The 14,686-nt window shown below is 37.4% G+C and overlaps 1 protein-coding gene across 1 annotated transcript in view; it reads left to right on the top strand.

Annotated features, from left to right (window-relative positions):
* atrn (attractin) overlaps positions 1–14,686 on the top strand; it is a 92,776-nt gene that overhangs the window by 53,020 nt on the left and 25,070 nt on the right. Inside the window, exons 25-26 of the mRNA XM_052151321.1 lie at positions 4,503–4,564; positions 8,976–9,054. Of these exons, the coding sequence (XP_052007281.1) occupies positions 4,503–4,564; positions 8,976–9,054 (141 nt within the window). The remainder of the gene's footprint in view (positions 1–4,502; positions 4,565–8,975; positions 9,055–14,686) is intronic.

The raw sequence follows: 14,686 nt of genomic DNA on the forward strand, positions 1-14,686 counted from the left end.
TGAAATCATATTAAACTGTAATGACGCGCGAGAGCAGCACTGCAGATCACGCCTGACTGAGGAGAAGAATTACACAGATCACAGTCCAGATGCACTCTAAACGTTCACAGCTTCTTATGTAAATCCCAAAGTATTAGGGAATTATAAAAAAAGTTAATTAAGAAGCAGTCTCGTTTTGGAATAAGCTGAGCAGGAGCTCTTTAAAGGAAACATCCCGGCGTTACAAATGCAGTTATAATTAATGTGTTATAGCTTTATTAAAGTTCAAATAATACAGAAGCAGGTCATGTTAATAACTTTAAACTCAGAAACCGGCATTTCTCTGTGTGGTAAGCGCCTCTTCAATGAGTTGCGCAAATGTCCCGATCTAAGGGGGAGAGATTGAAACTGCACCCGGCTGAGAGAGACTCTGCCTCGGGGATACTCATCCCTCGAGCAGCGGACACTTAATGCAGCTAGATTAGAACGCGATGGCTCGCAACTTATTTAATCATAATCATAATGTCACTGTGCATTTATTATCGTGAAGAAAATTGGCAGTATGCAGCTTTATTAATATGAGAGCACTTTGCACATTAGTTTGGAAATTTTTTGAATTGAATTTTTTATTCGTTCTATTGTATGCTTGTTTTATTTATTTTTTTTAGTACTTGGTAAAACGTAAAAGTTGCAAAAGTTGAAGCAAATCTTATATAAGTGTTCAAAAATACTTTAGAATACTTTAGCATACATTGTACCGTTTTGTTATAATTCAAAAATAATATATTTAAATTAAAGTGTTGCTCAATGGCATATTTCTGTTCTTAGTTCTGCTGCTAATGTTTTGTTAACTTTGTTTAGTTGTTTAGAGTGTTGTTTAGTAACCTGTTTTTGCTTTGGTACTGAAAATGGTAACGAGTACCGTGAAATTTCACTGATATTGGTACCGACTACTGAAATTTTGGTACAATGACAACACTAGTATACAGTTTTTTTTTTGTTTGTTTTTTTGGTTGAACATACCCTTTATTATAATTAAAACTTGAAACAAATTTTTTTATGTAAGTGTATAAAAAAAAGTCTCCCTTTTGAAAAGTAAGAAAGCTAACAGAATTATCATAATAAACTGAATTATAAACATGATAAAAATAATTTTATTTAATTATAACATGTTATATAACTAAAGCATGTTAGTTTGCATGTTAGCATAGCATTTTAAATTAACTACTAAATGATAATAACATCAGCTGTGTGAGCTTTAAAGTAATGTCCTATGATTATTAATAATTGACATATACTGTATGTGCGCGACAGCTACTGCTAATATTAGCTGTATCTGGTGCGGCAAACACCGTACATTCCTTTTAGATTCACATCGTGTTTAAGGTAATGCTTCATCAAATTGGAGGTGCTTCCTCCCTTGCACGAAATACTTTTACTGCTGGTGTAAGCCTTATTAAGCCTTATTATTTTGCCTCTAACTATTCATGATTGTATGTTTAGTTCTATTTTATTATTTGCATTAAAGGAATAGTTCACCCAAAAATGTGCTGATAGTTTACTCACCCTCAGGCCATCCAAGATGTATCTTGAGTTTCTTTCGTCATCAAAACAGAATTTAAGATTTCTTTTCAGGCCGCCTCCTTTAAACAATGCAAGTGAATGTACTCCAAAATGCATTTTTAGGGTGCATCAAAATAATCCAGTCGACAAATAAAGTTCTTATGAACCCAAACGATTGACTATTTTTTAGAAACAAAACAATAATTTTTAACTACAAATGTTCACTTGCGTACATCTGTGACGCGCACTCATGAGAGAGGATAATGTAAGCTCGTTGGTAAGGTCACATGGAGGAGCAGGCAGGAAGTGCGTTTACAAGAGAAAATTGCACAGACCAGACCAAGTGCCGTTCACAAACCAAAACAGTCCAAAACCATTTCAAAACAATAAATATATATAAATATATAAATTCCTAATAATAATAATAATAATAATAATAATAATAATTAAAAAAACATTACCATCCTTTATTTCAGCAAATGTTCATTTTTGGGTGAACTATTCCTTACAAAATGTTTCCATGCTGTTCATGACCTAAACAGAACAGGCATTAGATTTTTGGGTTGTGACCCACCAGTTGAGAACCACTGTATTAGATTATGATTTTCATGTCACATCTCCTGAAACGTAACTAATATCAGCTATATATAGTCTTTTCTGTCACAGACGCAGCATGAATGCCCATGTGAGACTCAGGTTGTCAGGTGTGAATGACAGTGATGAGTCTGATTATTAATTTTCATGTAGTGTGCCGTGTGCGTGCACTAAAATATACAAATTTAGCAGAGGCACTAAATGCATGCTGCTATAAATGTACAATTGTTGCCCTAATTTTTGGTAGTCTTGGACATAGCCACAAGTTATATCTATGGGGTCTGCATATTGCTGGTCTTGGAAAGAGAAGGGCTAAAAAAACTCAAAGTACTACATTCTGTCTATTATGGGCATTCTTGCAATTAGGAGGATATGTTGTTATCTTTATCCATAGTTCCTCTGTTGTGAACTGTTGTGAATTGTCATTTTATTATAGAAATTGTGAACAAAAAGGGTTAATTCTTTTGCTGTATAATGTCTTTTTTTTTTCTTCTCTCCCCTTTTTCCTCCCCAATTTGGAATGCACATTTTGTTATTCCCAAGTCCTCATGGTGGCATAGTGACTCGCCTCAATCCGGGTGGTGGAGGACGAATCTCAGTTGCTTCAGCATCTGAGACCGTCAATCCGTGCGTCTTATCACGTGGCTTGTTGAGTGCGGAGACATAGCGCATGTGGAGGCTTCACGCTATTCTCCACTGCATCCACGCACAACTTACCACATGCCCCACCGAGAGCGAGAACCACATTATAGCCACCACAAGGAGGATACCCCATGTACCCCTCTACCCTCCCTTGCAACCGGTCCAATTTTTTTCTTTGGAGACATGGTCACTCTGCACGCCCTGGATTCAAACTCATTACTCCAGCGGTGATAGTCAGCATCTTTACTCGCTGAACTACCCTGTCCCCCTGTATAATATCTCTTTAATATATTTGGGTCATGTTCAAATTATGTGATTTTTAATTGTGAATCCAAATAATGCATTCAAATGTGTGTGTTGGTTGGTATGAGTGTGCTGGAGCTGTGAGTCAGGCCCGGTTTGTCTTTGAGGCTGTGTGTGAACATGTGGGGGTTTTGCTGGGGGAGGCCGTATCAGCACAGAGCATCTGCTCAATGAGAGTTCTATGTGAATTCACCCTCCGTGCTGTGGACGTCTGGCACACACACACACACTCTCCCTCCATGAAGATCTAGTGCTTATTTTTGAAATGCCTGGAGGTAAATGGAGTGAAGACTAAGCTTGCTTGAAAGCAGGTGAAAGATGGAGAAACAATGACAGGATTGTGGAAATGTGTCCTTTGGCCTCTAGTTTTAGGGCTGTGCATACTTAAAAAGGAAGGACGTGTAGTGATGCAACTGTTTGAAGCTGTTGACTGCAGTCGCTGCTGCATAAGTACTGAGATATCAAGAGTTTATCCCATTTTTGTGCTTTTCACTCTTGAAATTGTTTACCCAGGGACATTATAACCATGTTTCACGTTGTTTGTACTTTCAAACACTGTTCGAATTTGAGAGTACACACATTTGTAAACTTCAGGTCAGTGTGCTTATTTGCATATATACAAGGCTAATTAGATGTTTGCTTGTTGCATGCTGTATATGTCTATGAAAATGCCTCTACATAAATCTACTTTTGTTTTAAGTTTTCTGGAACATACTGCAAAAATGATAAAGACAAAAAAACAAAAAACACAGCAACACAGTTCAGAATTTTTAACCGTTTCCCTCAGACGTTGAAACTAAACGCAACTCTTGAAAATTAATGCTCAGCACAAGTGCTGCACAAAGTGCGTTTAATAATTCATGAGCAAGCACTGAGGCAGTTTGTTATTGGTTGTCTGTTGCTGAACAACTCACCATTACATTCTAGCACATCATTGTTTCACACTGTATACTTTTGGCACAGCAATTGGAGTTTAGCACTACAAAAGCTGTGTTAAATATGATCAGAAGCATGGCTTTATAACCGAAGGTTCAAAATGGTGAAAACTCTATAATAATTACAAGTGTAAAGTGTTGCTAAACGCTAAGTTAAATATGGCCTTAACTTGAGGTTTTTTCCTCAAACAGACAGCCCTATCTCTCTTTCTCACCCCTTTACAGTATAATAGCATAGGTGTTCCAATAATAATGTGATAACTTGTGAAAATTAGGTTTTCTTTTAGGATGGAGAGTCTCAAATTGTAAAATTGCTGTGTTGAGAGAGAGAAAGAGAGAGCAGTGTAACAGCAGGGGGCAGTGATGGTACAGTCAGAAACTAAACATTTGTTTCAATGTTGTGTTTAGACCAAAACACACACATAAGTATGTTGATGTTATTCTCACCATAACATCAGCTAAAACACTGGTTTCTCTTTCTTTCAGATTGCTTTCTCTCAACATAGTAACTTCATGGATCTGGTTCAGTTCTTTGTCACATTCTTCAGGTAAGACAATTTGCTTATGTAATAACCAAAAGTATACAAGTAATAACACATTTTGTTTTACAAGCATATGAACCAATCATTAAAGACCCCATGAAAACTTAAACTTTTATGGCATTCGGTCTGTCTATTAGCTCTGAAGCCATCTATATGCTAGTGTTCTAAAAGTTGGCAAAATTAACTTTTAACTGTTATATGCACTTAAAATTTACAGACATTTCTCTTCTGGGAAAACAGACCAAAAATATTGTTGACTCTTACTGCACAACAATTATGTTTTTTTTTTGTTTTTTTTGTACAATCAAATGCTCTCTAGAATGAGAATGTTCCTCCCCTTTAAACCACCTGCAACCGACTACTAAGTGATTGTTCATGGCTGTGTCTTAAACTAAAGGCTACTGGCTAGTTTATATAAAAAGACCGGCTCTTTAACCCTCTGGGGTCTGAGGGTGTTTTGGGCCCTGGAGAAGTTTTGACACCTTGACATTTGTGCTTTTTTCAGTTGCTTAAAAACATATTAATGGTTAAAGTCTGATATCACTGTATTCAGCACAAACTGGGCTACAATAATATGTGAGCAACATGTGTGTACATGTTTGTATTTTTGAGAAAATGACATTTATGCATGGTTTTTGAAAAACTAAATTAAGTTATTGAAATAAGGCTATATAACACATACTAAACATTTGTCCACAAGACTTTGAGAACTGGATCTTGTAGCCTAGAGTTTTTGCTACCAAATGATGTGGAAACTATCCTGATCACTCATTCATCCAAAACAATATAGTCATTTAACTTTTGTAAGACACTTTTAGTGTTAGAAAGGTCATATGCTAGGAGGTGTGAACTATCATGAATATTGATTGTAATTCACACCTGAGACAAAGACCCCTCCCCTGGGCCTATCAATGAGGAATGTGACAGAATGAGAATTAATGTAAGGAGACTTGATGATCAAAATCAAGTTTTAAGTTAAAAGAAGTAATCTGACTATACATTTTCTTTACATAAAGACTTTACTTAATTTTAGACCTACACTACCATTTAAAAGAAGTCTCTTCTGCTCACCAAGGCTGTATTTATTTGATCCAAAAAACAGTGATATTGTGAACTATTTTACAATTTAAAAAGAACAGTTTTGTATTTGAATATATAGTAAAATGCAATTTGTGATCAAAGCTGCATCATTACTGCAGTCTTCAGTGTCACATGATCCTTCAGAAATCATTATAATATGCTGATTTTGTAATATGGGCATATTTAAAGTGCATTTTACTTATTTACACCTGGACACATATTTGCTAGCACAATGTTGATGATAATGAGGCAGCATAAACATTAGTTAAAATAGAATCTAAACATTCATATTATTTTTATATCATATTACATATCATATTTATATCATACAGCATACAATTTAAAGGCCTGCTTTAGCCAAACAGCATTTAAATATAACTAAAACATGCCTATTAGGACATACAGGTGAAACTCGAAAAATTAGAATATCGTGCAAAAGTTCATTAATTTCATTAATTCAACTTAAAAGGTGAAACTAATATATTATATAGACTCATTACAAGCAAAGTAAGATATTTCAAGCCTTTATTTGATATAATTTTGATGATTATGGCTTACAGCTTATGAAAACCCCAAATTCAGAATCTCAGAAAATTAGAATATTACATGAAATCAATAAAAAAAGGATTTTAAATACAGAAATGATGGCCCTCTGAAAAGTATAATCATGCATATGTACTCAGTACTTGGTTTGGGCCCCTTTTGCATTAATTACTGCCTCAATGCGGCGTGGCATGGATGCTATCAGCCTGTGGCACTGCTGAGGTGTTATGGAAGACCAAGATGCTTCAATAGCGGCCTTCAGCTCTTCTGCATTGTTTGGTCTCATGTCTCTCATCTTTCTCTTGGCAATGCCCCATAGATTCTCTATGGGGTTCAGGTCAGGCGAGTTTGCTGGCCAATCAAGCACAGTAATACCATGGTCATTGAACCAGGTTTTGGTACTTTTGGCAGTGTGGGCAGGTGCCAAGTCCTGCTGGAAAATGAAGTCAGCATCTCCATAAAGCTTGTCTGCTGAAGGAAGCATGAAGTGCTCTAAAATGTCCCGGTAGACGGCTGCTTTGACTCTGGACTTAATAAAGCACAGTGGACCAACACCAGCCGATGACATGGCTCCCCAAACCAACACAGACTGTGGAAACTTCACATTGGACTTCAAGCATCTTGGATTGTGTGCCTCTCCATTCTTCCTCCAGACTCTGGGACCTTGTTTCCAAATGAGATGCAAAATTTGCTCTCATCAGAAAAGAGGACTTTGGACCACTGAGCAACAGACCAGTTCTTTTTTTCTTTAGCCCAGGTAAGACGCTTCTGACGTTGTTTGTTGTTCAGGAGCTGCTTGACAAGAGGAATACGACATTTGAAGCCCATGTCCAGGACCCGTCTGTGTGTGGTGGCTCTTGATGCAGTAACTCCAGCCTCAATCCACTCCTTGTGAAGCTCCCCCACACATTTGAATGGCCTTTTCCTGACAATCCTCTCCAGGCTACGGTCATCCCTGCTGCTTGTGCACCTTTTTCTTCCACACTTTTCCCTTCCACTTAACTTTCTATTAATGTGCTTTGATACAGCACTTTGAGAACATCCAACTTCTTTTGCAATTACCTTTTGAGGCTTTCCCTCCTTGTGGAGGGTGTCAGTGATGGTTTTCTGCACAACTGTCAGGTCAGCAGTCTTCCCCATGATTGTGAATTCAACTGAACCAGACTGAGAGACCATTTAAAGGCTCAGGAACCCTTTGCAGGTGTTTAGCTGATTAGAGTGTGACACTTTGAGCCTACAATACTGAACCTTTTCACAATATTCTAATTTTCTGAGATTCTGAATTTGGGGTTTTCATAAGCTGTAAGCCATAATCATCAAAATTATATCAAATAAAGGCTTGAAATATCTTACTTTGCTTGTAATGAGTCTATATAATATATTAGTTTCACCTTTTAAGTTGAATTACTGAAATTAATGAACTTCTGCACGATATTCAAATTTTTCGAGTTTCACCTGTATTTCAATACTCTGAACCCTGGTTGGCAAGTCTGGAAATAGTCCCACTAGTAAAATATGTACATATTTATATAAAATAGCATGTCAACTAATGAAAACTAAATACTTACTCGTCCGAAATTGTATCCTCAGCTGGATCTAGTCACTCTTCAAAATACAAATGTTCATCGGAGTCCCGCTCTTTGAGGAAAATTTTAACTCTTCATCACTATCCAAGAGTTTTCTCACTTGTATATTGTGCAATCTTTCAAACACACAGAAAAACTTACGATACATTCTGCCTAAACTCTGCTTCAGTTGGAATTATGTCAACACAGGAAAGAAAACGGCTTTCCTCAAAGCATTTTATGGGGTCTTTTGGGCTCTGATAAACAAGTTTTAAAGTCATAGATATATAAAGTAATCAATAGAATCTAAATGGTGTACGTTTTTGGCGTTAGCGAGAGAGTGTGTGTGTGTGTGTGTGTGTGTGTGTGTGTGTGCGCTGCTGTGAGTGTGTGTGAGTGGTTTTGGGGTGTGATGTGGCATTAAGCTCTAATTCACCTCTTGATGACCTGCTGTAATATGTTATTGATTCAAGAAGCAGGTGGCTTAGACCATATATAGAGAACAGACACACCCAATTTTTCTTTCTCACCCATTCTTTTTCACTTTGTCATGCACACACACACACACACACACACACACACACAGTCAAAATTACACTGTGTGGCTTGTTATAGCTCTTATTGATTCACAAATACCAAGAGGATGATAAAATAGGACAAGCACCGAGATCGGGTCATGCTATGTGCTGAAGACACACATGTGATACATATACTTGGGAGCACACACACACACACACACACACACATAAGATAGATACACCCACCCATGGCTGTGGTTGGCCAGGGTTCCTAATCATTAGTTATGTCAGCTCAGCCATGATGAATTGCACTCTTTAAAGCCTTGGAGTGTATGTGTGTGTATATGTGTGGGTGAAGTATTACCAAGACTCATAGTGAATGTATTTCAGCTCTGCTCACCTGCCGTTATTAAGTATAAACATGCACCTTCACATTTCTGATGTTCTCGCATGCACACAGCAGAGTTCTCCTATACCCAATAGCTGCATTCATGAGCACTGGCCCTGTTATGATGATACAGACACTCCTGATCTTTAGCACACCTGTGGATGTGGAGCTACCTGTAATCCATTAAATAGAAGCAGCCCTGTGTGTGTGTGCTTAAGATATGACTTGGAATGGTTTATTGGAACATGATTGTTTAAGGGGATGTTCCAAAAAACTCAAATATTGTTCTCTTCCTTTCCATTTCCTGTTCTATCTGTGTGCAGCTGTTTCCTGTCCTTGCTTCTGGTGGCAGCAGTTGTATGGAAGATCAAACAGAGCTGCTGGGCGTCACGGCGAAGAGAGGTCAGCACTGCAGCATCTCCCTCCTTGTTAGCAAGTCACAGTCATTGTCATGGCGAGTTTTAATGACCTCCTAAGCCACATGATGGTATACTCCACTTTGAACCAATCCTTTTAATGTGACACCAGTATCTCAGAAAGTTGGCAATCAGACTTTATTTTTAGTTAGTGGTCGACTGAAGGTTTTTTTTATGTCCGATGCAGATATCTAGAGAGCAGGCTGATTGATTGGCCAATATTATGCCAAAATATATTTAATGCGATTTAATGATGACATATGAGTTGAACACACAATTCCTGAAATCAAATGAATACTTAAGTGACTCAATATTTACTCAATTTATTAGTCCTTGTTGACACTGTCAAGTGATTGAAATTGCATTTGGAAAACATTTGTAAACAAAACTTGGAGAGTTCAAAGGTTGTCGGTTGATTTTGGAACAAACACAAGGGCTGGTGCCTATATTAATTTGTCATGCAGGCGTGATTATTGGCTCAAAATGGACTGCTATCTGCCTATTAATTGGTCTTGCCATTATATCAGTCTATCACTCATTTCCACATTCAGAAAGATCGTTGAATATATGTATATCCAAAAGTTTTCCACGCTTTGTTTATGAAAATTCATGTTTCACCAGAGGTTTGGGAATAATCAAATCATAATAGTCATAAATGAATGTAATTTTTCTGTTTAATTGTAGTTACAGATAAGCTTTGGGTAAGTTAATGACACTAAATATACCATAAACTTTCTTTCAACAATTTGTTGATTGTCATAGTCGCATGCTGGTCAGTTTTTTTTTTTTTTTTTTTTTTTTTTTAAGTGATATAATTAAGCTGTATGACCCCTGATTTTAATGCCTCTACAGAAACTTGAAGAGGTTTGATTTTGAAAGGTTTCAAGAGACCAATTTAAACCACAGAGGGGTGTTTATAAGGGCTAATCTGAGTGTCCTTTAAAAGACCCTCTTTACCATCTGGCCTACTGAAGTGCTTTCATCCAAAAAGAAAAAAAGTAGGGACACTTTCCTTACTCTCTGTCACACAACAATCAAACACACATTCATATGCATACCTACACATCAGCTTCTATCTCACTTCTGACCCTTTAGCTTCAACCATGTCCTTTTATTAATAATCATCTCTTTTGCAACCAGATATAGAGGGATAATTTAGGGCTAACATAACCCAGCAAACAGACTGAAGCGGTCTTCCATTTCACTCCACATACGCATGAAGTAACTTAATGATAAGAGTAATAAATATACAGAGTTCTTTTAGTGATACTCTGAATGAGTTTCGAAGGCCTGGTGGTGCCTTAATGGTTACGGGTCTGAGCTCATAAACTAAAGTTTAATTTCTAGTTCACAAAATCCCAAATGCCTTACACAACTTTTGTATTTAGGGATACCGAGTTTACAGATGTCTTTGACCATATTGACAAGTTAAGATTTAATGAGATATCTTGTACCTGCAATGTGCCCATATTTATTTTTAACAAGATTCATGTTATGAAGTGGGGCACTCCTACTTTATGTAACCTACAGTACATATGAAACCTACTCTGTGTAACTTAAATATTTAACCTAGAGTTTTTTTTTTATTTTTTATTTTTTTTATATATGGCAGAACATAGACACATCTATTATTGGCAGTGATGATATTCTTGTTGAACTTTTTTTCACATGGGACTGGTCTGACACTGAAGCAGTGTTTAAATTGAGTCAGGGCTCTTGAGTCCCTAACCCTTAGACCACATTACTTGTTAGTAATATGTTTAAAACTGTTCAGCATGGGGATAGTTGCGTAACCCACGAATTTGAACAAGCAATAATTAAGAGAGATTTGTTTTTTCTTACATGAAAAAATCTATTTGAGATTACTGATTATAAGTTAAATAAATGAAAAATGAACACTTTTATAAATTTATTTCGAAATCGTCACTTTTATAAAAAGTGGCAGGTCCTTTGATACGTCCCGTCCAAATTCTGCTTTAGTAGAAATTATGTCGACAGCGCAAATGTGAAAACACAATGAAAGCTGCAGTATATCAATTGTCAGTTGTGTATTGTCATGTCTTTATTTCATTTTCCTTTGTTTCCTTTTTCCATTGTGCACTTTTTAATAGTTTTTGTACTCTACTTGATTATTTTTTTATACATTTTATTTTTCATTATTTTTTTATATGTCCTTTTATATAATATAAAAGGATGCTGGTCTTCTGTGTTTGAAGATCAGCATCCTGTTTGAATATTTTAATAAATATCTGATGTCGAAACTATAATTGCAAATCAGAAATGACCTTTTCTCAAAGCGCTCTGTTTGACGTTTGTGTGTGTGTGTGTGTGTGTGTGTGTGTGTTCAAGTAATTACTCAGAATTCCTCCAGAGGTGCTCTGCAAGAGTTTGCAGGTAAACCTTTCTCTGATAAATATCACAAGCCTTGTGGGGAGAGAGCGTATTGTGACCTAGAAATCAGAGATGCAATTTATCAGTTTTTCTGGGACTATCCTCTGTAATTGTTAGATATGCAAATGAGTGCCACTCAGCAGAGATGAGCTGATGTTAACAGACTGCTGATTATTTTCTTTATTCATGCCAGTGTACGTCATTTGAAATGCATCCCTTTGAAATGTCTCTTTAGTCCAACCTGGTTAGTATTTAAAAGAAGACCGTGCCTGTGCATTTATTGATGTGCGTGGTGAATCTGGGATGTGCAAGACATTATTGTTGAATTTAAGAAAATGTTTGATGTCCATGTGTATATGGCAATAGTGTGTGAAGATATTGAAAATCTGACATCTTTATTATTTATTGTTCATTTATGGCCCTATGAAATTAATGTAATTTTTTATTGATGAGACTTGATTTTGATCAGTATTCTTTTGAAGAGATTTGTCTCTTCAAAATTTGTCTGGATGAGATACAGCTTTTGTCTTGAATTAACTTTTAGTTTTTGCAGCCTGATCTCATGAAAATTACGTGTCTGTGGTTACATTTTTACAAGATGGTTCATATCTTGTGGTTCATAACTTATCATGGCAGTTTAGAGTGTTTCACAGCATTTCCACTGTGTGGTGCTAAAGTTTTAGAGTAAGAGTCAAATGTTCTCGCAAATAGATATTTTTTTTTTTTAAGGTTAATGTTCGATCAAGTTTTAAATAAACACTACCAAACTTCCTATCCTAGACCATTTGTTGACACCTCAAAATGTAAAAAAAATAAATAAAATGGGTATGGAAAGGTATTGGATGGGAAGGGGGACGGGAGGGGCTCAAGCATTACAATTCACTTACGATAAGATGGCTGAACATCAAAATGTTCAAACTTTTGATAATAAGGTGAAAGCAAACATTGCCACCAAAACCTGGACTGCTTAACTCTTTCCCCGCCAGTGTTTTTAAAAAAAAGTTGCCAGCCACTGCAGGTTTTTGACAATTTTCGCTAAACTTTAATGGCCCGCAGAATATTTTCTTCCATGAATATATGAAGATGCTATATATCACAATAAAGATCTGAGCCTCTGCTTTTAGGCAAAAAAAAACTATTTTATTTTATCTTCATTTGTTCTTTTTTATTGTGACTTGAACAGAGGTCGGTTTTGTCAAAAAACAACATTTCAGACAAAAAGCTGATAAAAAGGCATGTTTATGTCTGATATTTTGAGCTTCTCAATACTCCACTTCATGTTTGAGATGATCGCAGTCTGTTTCTTTGATCAAAGAGTTGCGTACTCTTTCAAAACATGCGGAGGGGTCTTCCTTACCGTATAACACCTAAAACACGGAAACCCGGAAAATTCCGTGTTTGGCGGGGAAGCGTTTTTTCATAAAACACGGAAAATTCCGTGTTTGGCGGGGAAAGAGTTAAAGACCAAATATAAATTCACAGTAAAATTTCCTTTCATTCCAGATCACCAGAGGCAGTCCTGAAAGCACTAGTGGAAAAAAACTTGTGCTTTGACTGAGAATCGAATTAGAAATTAGACACATAACGTGTCTTTTAGCTAAAAACCCCCCTGAACATTTCTTCCTCCTCATTTGTCTGAATCTATTGTGACGATATTTTGTGCAGTTTGTTTTTGAAGAGTGCTTCAGCTGATGTCTGTGTGTTTAGTCAACGTGATTACCGATTGGATTATGAACGGTTTTCTCCGTGAAGCACCGCTAGCGACCGTGAAGTTCGATTTATGAGCGGTTTTCTCCGGGATTCGCTGCTCACAATCCGGAAGCGCTGTTTTTGAGCATTTTCTCTGGGAAGCACCCGTGAGATGGTCTCACACTTCTGTAAGGTTTTGAACTTCTGGTTGCCTGTAAGTTTGTATATCTTTGTAAACACATACACTCTTAAGCCCTGGTTGCCTAGGTTTAATGCAGGATCATCGTTTGTTTCTCGCTGGACTTGAAAATTACGTGAGTGCCATTAGCGAGCGCTGGATTTAAACTCATTGGATTGTTTTTAGGTGAGTATTGAAGTCCGTTTAGAACAATCTAGATGTTTCACATGCCCTAATGTGATGGATATCATTGATGGACATAATCAGTGCCCTGCTTGTCTTGGTGTGGACCATCTTAAAAAGGCCATGTCTGACCCATGATCTGAATGCTCCATTATGCCTCTTGCTGTGCATTGAGTGCGACTGGCTGGTCTGGAATCCTCTACAGAGGATTTGCTGCCTCCTCAGAGCATCCCTGTCTGATCATAAGCGTAAGCAAACACTTCAGTATAATAAAAGGTATAAAAAAAAACAAAATCTTCTGATTTAGTATGCAAGTGGAACAGCTCTCTCTCCTGCTGTAGAACTTTTATTGGCACTCCTGGCTAGAACTCAGCCTACAACAGAGGCATAGGACAAAGTGGACCCTTAATCATGCATGCCATTTTCATCAGCATTGCATGCAGAACAGGAGTTGGATGCGATGTCAGTGGCTGCCTCTTACACTCTTTTTGTTGCAAATCCGGTTGCAACCTCAGTGATTGGTGAAGGTCTACCTGCAGTCCAGTCACACCACTCTGAAAGTGATAATGTGTCTTGACAAATCGAGTGGGTCAACTTCAGTAGTTACATCCTTGGAGGGAATGTTGAAAGCGATGTTCGCCGTATTAATCCGGACCCCTCACAACCAGCAATAGGCTCTGAGAATGTTTTTCTTTCATTAGCCTCATTAGTTTCGCCGTCAGGACACCCAACCTCCACCTCCTGCCAGACATGGTGGCACCAAGGCCCCCATCCTCACCCTCAATCTTAGAAGACAGGAGCGCTGACATTGTTAAGCCGACTGTGGGCTGTTTTATAGAATCAGTTGGCTCAGTGGAGATCAATAACAACAAACCAGTGGCTGCCGACTAGCCTCTTAAGAGGCTATTTTATATAGTTTCGCCATCAATCCTCTGTACACCCTGGTGTGAGACCCACACTACAAAGTTCAGGTGTTACTGTGCAAAGGATCCATAGAATTGTCAGCCCCCAAGTTATTCCCGGGAGTTTCTTTTCCACTTTTTTCTGTTCGCAAAGAAAGACCGCAGGTTTCGATCTTAGATTAAAGGAATTTAAATTGTTTTCTAAAGTTCCTGCCATTACGAATGTTGTGCACCGCAGATGTTTAACAGGCCGTTAGGCCTCAAGATTTGTTTGT

The sequence above is a fragment of the Xyrauchen texanus genome, chromosome 20, assembly GCF_025860055.1.
Source record: "Xyrauchen texanus isolate HMW12.3.18 chromosome 20, RBS_HiC_50CHRs, whole genome shotgun sequence".
Lineage (NCBI taxonomy): Eukaryota > Metazoa > Chordata > Actinopteri > Cypriniformes > Catostomidae > Xyrauchen > Xyrauchen texanus.